This window comes from Etheostoma cragini, chromosome 1, assembly GCF_013103735.1.
Source record: "Etheostoma cragini isolate CJK2018 chromosome 1, CSU_Ecrag_1.0, whole genome shotgun sequence".
In the NCBI taxonomy this organism is placed as follows: Eukaryota; Metazoa; Chordata; class Actinopteri; order Perciformes; family Percidae; genus Etheostoma; species Etheostoma cragini.
The window spans coordinates 191,330-200,965 of NC_048407.1; the positions used below are offsets into that span (position 1 = coordinate 191,330).

General features: G+C 40.7%; 2 protein-coding genes across 3 annotated transcripts in view; both read left to right on the plus strand.

Moving 5' to 3' along the window:
• ap3s2 (adaptor related protein complex 3 subunit sigma 2) overlaps positions 1-7,167 on the plus strand; it is a 7,738-nt gene extending 571 nt beyond the window's left edge. Inside the window, exons 2-6 of the mRNA XM_034873708.1 lie at positions 1,560-1,651; positions 2,429-2,540; positions 3,288-3,359; positions 5,374-5,481; positions 6,419-7,167. Coding sequence (XP_034729599.1) covers positions 1,560-1,651; positions 2,429-2,540; positions 3,288-3,359; positions 5,374-5,481; positions 6,419-6,544 — 510 coding nt within the window. The 3' untranslated portion in view covers positions 6,545-7,167. The remainder of the gene's footprint in view (positions 1-1,559; positions 1,652-2,428; positions 2,541-3,287; positions 3,360-5,373; positions 5,482-6,418) is intronic.
• Positions 7,168-7,620: 453 nt separating this feature from the next.
• The window catches only part of LOC117945881 (aminopeptidase N-like), a 14,050-nt gene continuing 12,034 nt past the window's right edge, over positions 7,621-9,636 (plus strand). Inside the window, exon 1 of one of the 2 annotated variants that reach the window (XM_034873614.1) lies at positions 7,621-7,887. The gene's annotated coding sequence lies outside the window, so the exon portion shown is untranslated. Of the gene's footprint in view, positions 7,888-9,572; positions 9,579-9,636 lie in introns of those variants that run through there. The other variant, XM_034873620.1, reaches the window with a different exon arrangement.

Below are 9,636 nucleotides of genomic sequence, written 5' to 3' on the forward strand. Positions count from 1 at the left end.
CACACACACACACACACACACACACACACACACAATGTGTTGATGCCTCCTGTTCTGGTTCGCGGGGAACCATTACTTTAATGCCCACTCCCTGCATTACTGCAGTACTTCAAATACTAAGTTACTCCTCTAGTAAACCAGTATTCGCACTGTTGCTTGCTCTGGAGGAAAATTCTGGAGTGTGGTCTATATGTATAGTGTCTTGAGATAACTCCTGTTATGAATTGATACTATAAATAAAATTGAATTGAATTGAATCATTCATATGAAATAAAACAATAAAACATTGAGACCATTCAATAAAACACTATGGGTAATAACCAATTCAACACGTGACCTGGTTGTTATGGACTCGGCTTCCTCAGTCGTAGGCTATGTTAGCATCGTTAGCATCGTTAGCATCCCTTAAGCCGCCGAAGCTCAGCTCCCTCAGCCGAGCGTGCATGCTACCCCTCCTTCCTTCTCGAATGACTTGTAAACGCTGTCCTTGGCACGATTTCACAAATCATCACCACGTAGAGCTGGGCAGTATGTTGATATTAAGTCGATATTGTGATATGTGACTAGATTTTGGATATCATAATATCGTGTTATGACATAAGTGGTGTCTTTTCTTGATTTTAAAGGCTGCATTACAGGAAAGTGATGCCATTTCCTGAATTTACCAGACTGTTATATTGGCCTTTTCCCCACTTAGTCATTATATTCACATTACCGAAGATTATTTATCTAAAATCTAAGTGGGAAGATATTATGTCAAAGCATATGTTGTCAACACTACACTATCGCCGCAATATATCCATATTGAGGTATTTTTTTTTCTACAAAGGTATGGCTGCAGCCTGGAGACATAGACAGTTAAATAGATCTCCCGTCTCGTGCCCTCCAGGCTGGTTCTGTCCGCCAGCTTTGGCTTTTCAAAATAAAAGCTTATGTCTGTCTACGTTTTTGATGTTTTTGAACTAAACCGTACGGAAATCCAGCTAATTAAAAGCATTGTGTTTTTCAGCAGATGTCTTAGTTACAACACGGTGGAACTAGCCAAGCAGTTATGTGTTTACATGTGAGGGCGAGATTTATTAAGTTTGGGAAATCACATGGCCTTTGGCTGACTAAACAGGGAGGGGCCCATCTGCTAGTGATGGGGGGGCCGAGACTGCACCAAACAAGCCACTTTGAAATGGTGCTGTTTTCCTGTTACACAAATTGGATGACCCTACCCATAGACTAAAAAAAGTGCATGACCCTCCCCTCAACAAAGAATAAAACACACATGACCCTCCCCTGTTTTCCTCCAGTGGTCAATTCCCCAAATACCGAACGGCGTCTTATGTAATGTAGCTCGTAACTTTCAATTCCCTCCTTTTGCCGATGAGGCAATCTGTTTTTGCAACAATCTGTTTTTGCAACAAATGTCGTTGTATATTTCATACTTTCCCGACTTTCAGTACTCTATCAGCCAGCTAAATTTTAAGAATGAAAGCACTCCAATCAAACAGACTACATTTCCCAGAATGGTTGTCACTTGATAGCCAGCGTTGTAACGTGTTCCCATGCAGGCGGAGGACATGCAGCAGCAGATCATTCGGGAGACTTTTCATTTGGTATCTAAAAGAGATGACAACGTCTGCAACTTCTTGGAGGGTGGAAGGTGAGTATTGCTGTCTGCTATGATTATGTACTAAACTCACGTGTTGAATAATTAAGCATGTCTTTATAATACATGTGCATCTAAAAAGACTGTCAAAAGTGGTTTAGGCTGAGTGATGCACTACTATGAGAGAAGCTTCTGCAACTGTACTATTTTTCTTTATGTTGTGATTTTTATTATTGCATTGCTAACCCTAAAACGGACAGTTAAACATGAGATAATACACATGTAGAGTTTTTTAAATTTTTGTGCTGGAAGAGACTTAAAGGCATGACATTTTGACAAAACTTTGAAACTCACTACTTTCAGACCTGGGCCACATCACGTGGCAGCTGGTCAGCTGCTGGCTGCAGTAGCATGACTTTGACCATTAGATGGAGGCAACCCCGCTCAAGTAGTAGCTCTCAGAGCTATTCAACAGGGGATCCTGAGAGTTAGTGAAGGGGGGGCTACCCCCTTTTGTTTACAAAATAACATTTGCATTTTTTGCATGTCTGAAAATAAGATGAATCTAACATTGTAATAGCAAATATAAACTGGCCTACTTGTGGAAAAAATAATGTTACATTCAAGTTAAGCATACTATGTATAGTAGCCATGCAGTTAGGTTTAATCAATGCAACTTAATTTTATACAGTAGATGTAGTAGGGGGTCCCTAAGCTGTCTGTCATTAGGCTAAGGGGTCTTTGGCCTGAACAACGTTGGAGACCCCTGCTCTAATCAACTCATTTACATACCAAATTGTCCATTAAAGTGGCATTTTTATCTTTTTGCAGTCTCATTGGTGGCTCTGACTACAAGCTGATTTACCGGCACTACGCAACCCTCTACTTTGTCTTCTGTGTGGACTCGTCTGAGAGTGAGCTCGGCATCCTGGACCTGATCCAGGTCAGCATCTACTTTATCTCATTGCTTTGAATAGACACATCCAATGTGTGGGTTTCAATAAAATCAACCATCACCTTCAGTTTGCTCATATAATAGTCCAAACCTGAGCAACTTAACAAAGCTCCTTTCCTTTACATTATGACATATTTGATTAATTTCGGGAAACAGACCACTTGCCTACTTACTGGATGTTTTGATTGCGGGGAATCTATGAAATGAAACATACTCTACTGTTGACCTCAGTGTAAATCTAATAAGATAGACAGTAAACGATACAATAATAATGAACGTTTTTCCATAGGGGACAATAAAGATGTCCATTTGGGGAATATTGTTTCACTTGTGATAGAACATAAGAGATATTGTTGATTCACAGCTACAGTAGTGCCCTAAAAATTTAACAAATATCGGATCAGAGGTGAGTTAGTTGCCCTGCTGAGTTCTCCCACTGACCACTGACATCAGATATCTCTCAGCACAATCCCGTATCACTAATAAAGGAGAATTATGGCATGTGAATAAAAAAATGAGCTTCAGCACCAACCAATGACATCTGACCACTGACTTGACTTTACAGACTTCTAAGTCTGCTTCATTTATTGACGATTTTCTCCAATATAATCAAAATCTCCACATGTAATCTTTAAAATATTTCTCTTCCTGATAACAACATTTAAAATGTTTACTACATGTGTTTTTTATAAAGAAATGAGATGTTTAACTGTCCAAAAACCTTCTTTGTTGTAGGTGTTTGTGGAAACGTTGGATAAATGCTTTGAAAACGTCTGTGAACTGGACCTCATATTCCACATGGACAAAGTGAGTGGGGAATAGGGGAGCCTTTTCTGTTGATTTTTAAACTAAGGGACAACCAATCTCTGTCAGCTCTCCCATGACATCTTAAAAATAAAAAGCACAATGTTGTAGCAGACTCCGCATCCTCCTCCAGGCAGCATCAGCCCACAGAGCTCCAGAGAGCACATCTGTACAGAGCTCCGGAACAAAAAACACCAACACATCACCCACATTAACATCCAAAACCCGATTCCCACACAGTAGTTTCTGTGACCTGACAAATAGTTTTAGGGTACTCGTTTAAAAAGCTATCTAAAGGATCGGAGCCCCAAAAAGCGGAACGGTCACGCCACTGAATCTAATCACTCTGAAAGTGATCCCAACGATTTTTTTTGCCACTGTCGTTATAGTTGTGGCCTCCTCTGGAGTTAAAGCAATTTTTCAAATATATAGTTATCGGTCTTGTTGTGGCTGGCCCTTAAGATTATGGGAACATAAGGGCCATGCACACCAAGTCTGTTATTTTCTTCAAAAATGTCACAGAACCCCTCATGTTTACTCCATTATAATTACTGGATGTGTGCCAACTCCAACACAGTTTGTTATTATTGGTTTTGGTTTTCATAACTTGGGAACTTTGTATTCACGAGCGAGCTGTAGCGACACATTACTCCGAGGTAATGCACAGGGTAGTCATGTGTGTCGTCGTGTTTTCTCCTTAGCCATCTGCTTTTTAGGAACAACTGTGGGGTTGTAATGTGTCTACTTCCTTTTGGTGTGTGGACCCAGCCTTTTTAATCATGCTGTTCATCAAAGTATACAGTAACTTTTGAAAAAGTAAGTCTACGTCTTTAAAATTCCTCCTCCTCTTGACATTATCCTCTCAGAAGTGAGAGAATCGTTAGTGCAGCATTTTGTTTTGAAAGGGAATGTTGGGGGGAAACCCATCAGTTTTATCAGATGGTAGTTTTAAGGAATTACATCTGAACCGTGTGCATGCCCATTTAGAAGACTACAAGAAGGCTTCCTGTTCTCTGCCTGGATCTGAGCCGGACGTGTTGCTGGAGACTAATCGCACACATCTACGGCCATCTTGATTGAATTTTCCCAGCAGGAAATTGATGTCATGTGGCGCACTGGGGTCTGGCCTGAGGAATGTTCCCAAGATGTAACTTTGAAATAGTTCTACCAGAAGAAATCCTTTTGCTCTCAGAAGGCTTTCCTACCTGGAGAACACCGTAAAATTCAAATGTATACACTTATGCAGGGTTAAACAGACTTAATAATACGGGTCGGGCATGGACATATGCAGATTAATGTATTGCAGATTAAGGCTGTTTTAATTTATTTTCCTCCTGTGACTTCATGCAGCTATTACTGATAAAGTGCATTATTTTGCATGGAGAACATTTAGGAACATATACAGTTAGTAACTTTCATAAAAGAAAAGCTTTTTGCTATATTGTTTCAAACAATCACTATATGTACTGTGTTTTACTGTCAAAATATGGCGACAGTTTCAGCAAAAATGACTAAAAATATTCTTATAAAAGTACCTGATGAATACTGAACCTTACTGGTTTCAAAACTGTTCCATGCATTACTGCTTCTAGCTCATCATCCTAGAGTAGTTCTGCAATAGAAGACAGTTTCATGTTTCCCGAAATATTTTTTGCCCACAGGAATTCACAAAATTGCAATTTAGGAGTGTCATTACATTCCAGAGAGGACTAAACTCTCCAGCATTAGATTGTGTACCTCTCTCTCGCATGCCTTCTGTATGATTTGGTATTAAGAAACGCATATGTGCAGGGTTGGAAGTACTGAACTTCACACTGCTTTAAACACCTACATCTGGCTGCCAGTAGGAGGAGACAGATGTGATGTAATCCAGTTTTTATTATTGAACTTTCTAACAGACGTCATTCCAAATGTTCTGTTCCTTTTGGCAGGTAATTCAGAAGTCACAGCAAGCAAAAAGATGCGTTCTAATGACTGAATTGATGCTGTGTAACTGCTATGCCACGTCTGTCTGCAGGTCCATTATATCTTGCAGGAGGTGGTGATGGGGGGCATGGTGTTGGAGACCAACATGAATGAGATTGTAGCCCAGGTTGAAGTGCAGAACCGCATGGAGAAGTCAGAGGTCAGTCTGTTAGCTACATTAAAGGACCATGCCGGGCGCCTGTGTAGCTCACCCGGTAGAGCAGCCCATATACGGAGGTTTAGTCCTTGATACCAACCAGGTATAGGTATAGGTCCGACTCTGCCCTTTGCTTTATATCATTCCCCCTCTCTCTCCCCTTTCATGTCTTCAGCTGTCCTATATAAATAAAGGCCTTCAATGAAAAAAATAAATAAAAGAACCTGTGAACCAGTCCCATTAGTGCCTTTATACATTTTTAGATGAATTAATGTTCTTCTTTTGCTCCCCCGGCAGCCACACTAGTCATCATTTACTTTGCTTTTATCAGACTTAAAACTTTAAAACTTGCTTGAGAGGTCATCCATAACATAAAGCATCACTGTCATTATTAGAGAAAGCCTCCCCTGAGCCCTGTTTTTGATGCATTCACGATGCTACAAACGACATGAGTTACCTTAGCTTAGCATAAAGACCGGAAACAGGAGGAAACAGCCAGCTTGGCTGTGTCCAAATGTTACCAAATCCCCGCCCCCCCCATCAGCACCTCTAAAGCTCACTAATTAACACGTGTCACAATTGTTTAATCTGTACAAACTGATTATTCCTTTTAAGGTTGCAGTTTAGCAACATCATCACAACATTGTCCAAAGGGTTGGCGACATGATCTCTCAGGCAAACGGGTGTTCTGTTGTGGCATTAACTAACACATGGTAACCTGGTTGGAAAGACTGATCAGCTAAATCTGTTTGGTAGTTAAGAATGTTTCATATTTAGTAAGTAGGCTAAAACATGCAAAGCTAGAGTAAGATACAGTTCCTAAATACTTTCATAAGATGATGACAGAGTTTTTTTCATAGACAAAGAATCATATGCAAATCATTTCAACGATGCTGTAATCAGTCACGGTGACACTCGCGGTGTTATTTTGTGTTGGCAGGGAGGTCTATCGGCAGCCCCCGCTCGCGCCGTCTCTGCCGTGAAGAACATGAACCTGCCCGAGATTCCCCGCAACATCAACATCGGAGACATCAATATCAAAGTGCCGAGCCTCTCCCCGTTCTGAACAGCACTCCAGCTGAGCCCTGCAGGGCTGATGGACTACTGATGCAGTTCCCCCCACCCAGCTCTTGTTAATACAGAGCAAACTGTTTTATATGTGTGTTATGGACATAACACAGCAGCTTATTATCCCACTCATTCCTCTCTGCTCACATGAAAGGGAGATAAGCAGTGAATTCTTTTTTGACCTTTACTGTATATGTACATGTTACAGAAAGCTCCAGTTGAAGAATTTGCAAAATAATGCAAAGTTTGATTCTATAAAGCATCAATAGCATATTTTGTCTGGTCCAAGGTTTGAAAACTAGAGTTAGCTTTTGGACTGTGCACACTTCTCTGTAATAAGATCTTTTGGGTTCTGTATTGGGTTATAATTACTCAAACGCATCTTCCAAGTGTGTACAGACTGGGATTAGACTCCTTTGCTTGGCTCGCGTCACAAACTTCTGTCTCTGATATTCGTGTGATTTGTGAGTAGCATTTTTGCAGAGTGTGCTCTTTGATTTGTTCGAGCCAAGTTTTAATGTGCTGTGATAGGATCTTGCCAACATCTCTTTAGAGACGCAACAGATTAACTTTTGTTTTTGGGTCTTGAAGCGTTTGTATAAAGTTTAGTTTTTTGTCTTATTGGTTGTATTTAGTGGTACGTTATAATCCTATTCATTAAAGCCACACTCTGGTTTTATCGTTACATCCTGCCAAGCCTCTCCAGGAAGGGCTAAGGTTATGGTTAGGAAGGCTACCCCTACCCCTAGGGTTAGGGTTAGGAAGGCTACCCCTACCCCTAACCCTAGGGTTAGGATTAGGAAGGCTACCCCTACCCCTAACCCTAGGGTTAGGATTAGGAAGGCTACCCCTACCCCTAACCCTAGCAAGGCAAATGTGTCTGTGTCAAAGACTTTCCTCGTCATGGTAAATAAAAACAAAAATGGAAATTACAAATCCCTGTGGCTGTGCTGACTCATTCAAGCTGTAGTTTTCACTTTGTCAGCAGGCTGTGGTCGACCAGCATCAAACTTGCCAGAACACACCGTACCTCTGAGGATCATAAGCACTGAGTTCTTTCAGCTCAACCCCGGCAACTTTACAGTCTTGTTGATACAGCCACATTCTTTTAGCCCCTCTCCCACTAATTTAGGGATTTTTTTTCTTTTGTTTTTTGGAATTCAAGGGGGTTGTTCCCTCCCCTACATTAGGAAAACCTGTAGTAGCCTCCACCACCTCCCACCTCCACACACACAGATGCAGACTGGGAGTACTTAACATCAGCCAGGATCATTCCAGCTCAAATTCTGTCTCAGGCTGACTCACGGAGCTCGCAGTGGACGTCCAGCTACACCAGGTTTTGTAAGTACTCTTTCCCCCATTTTTGACATGTTAATTTATTTCACATGCCTTTGGTGTCTGGTGCATTGTTGCGCTGCTTCTTTTACAGTGAAGAAGGTTTCTCAGAATTCATATGCAACAAAAAGATTTGTCCCGTACTTGTTTGCAAATGGTGCATGAATGCAGTATGAACACAATGTATCCACTGTGAGTGGACTTATTGTGTTAGTGGTATTCTGCGTCTGTCAAATACTGTTCATGAAAAACAATGATCAATAAAGCTCATCGGCCTCCAAAGTTTTAACACAAAGCAGCCGTTGAGTTGTGTTGCTTCTGCTTCTCTGGTCTCAGTCCACATGAAAGATCAAGCCTAGTAACCACTATGCAAACAGTAAATGACGTGTGTGCAATGCAGTTGTAATAATTGTAAGTCCCAGTTTGACTTTGAAGGGGGAAGGGGGGGGGAGTGCTTGTGATTTATCTAACAGACAGGTGATTAATTTCTTCTACTTGTTTACCCCTGCTATTGACTTCAGCTTTTGCTATAGTTGTTGCTAGAAACAGATATCACTAAGAACTGATACAGCCTAGACACCATACCACAGCTTTTAGGCAGAGCAGTAAATAACTTCCAGATAGGGTGGACGGGCGGAGGCCTCTGCCAGGGCACACCGTACGCCTTGAGTGCTGATCTTAACCTCTTCAGAGACACTTAAAAATCCATGCTTTCCTCGCCTAAATGTTTTACCCAAAACAAAAGTGATACAATTCCCATATACTTTGCCCTCTGGGATGATTCTGAGGTCATTGGGAAGTTAACACTCTCAATTTTTAGTTTCTAGTGTCAGTGTGACACTGTGCCTTACTGACACAGAGCTAAAGAGGTCAGAATAGAGAGTTTTTATTTCCGTCCAGGTAAATCATCTGTGAAATGATTAAATAACACTACTTTAAGCATTTTAGAAGGGCTACACACAAAACTAGTACCCTAGCCACATGTCTCAACTTAAAACAGAAACAATTTAGAAGATGAACACTGACGACAGCACGGCACACAACGACCTCATGACCTTATTGGGAATGCTCTCATTAAAAAATTTAATTAAATAATGCTTTGTTTGAGATGAGTTTAGTTTAGTAATAATAATAGTGTATAATTTTACCAGCTGGCATCAACAATAGGCCTTGTGCTCCAGACACAGGTTTTAAATGGCAGCTCTGTAACTGGGAATGTTACTAAAACAGGAATAGGAACATGAGTTGTGGACTTTCAACTCAAAAGATCAGGTCGTCCTCACATGAAGACTAGCCTGGATAAAGCTCAGCCAAGGTCATGCTTTAGAAAAAACAAAAGCACTCATTTCAAGTGTTAACCCCCCATGTAAGCCTCATTAGAAAGTGGTAGTAAATTGATATTTCTTCATTCTTTTCAAAACCTTTTTTTTCTTTCTTTTTTTAACACAAATAACAAATCAAATATTGCTTGCAATATTATTGACCAAGGTTCTGCTCATGAACAGCTGACAGATCTGCTGACATTTGTGGGTGGTTCCAGTAACCCCCAAATCACATGATGATGATAATGATGATATAGAGGAAACATCTGGGGATGTTCTAGTTCAGCTGATAAAAGGAACTAAGGATGATTTGTCAGTCAGTTTTCTTTTATCATATACGTCAGTATATAGTACATAGTACAGTGGTGTGAAAAAGTGTTTGCCCCCTTCCTCATTTCCTGTTCCTTTGCATGTTTGTCACACTTAAGTGTTT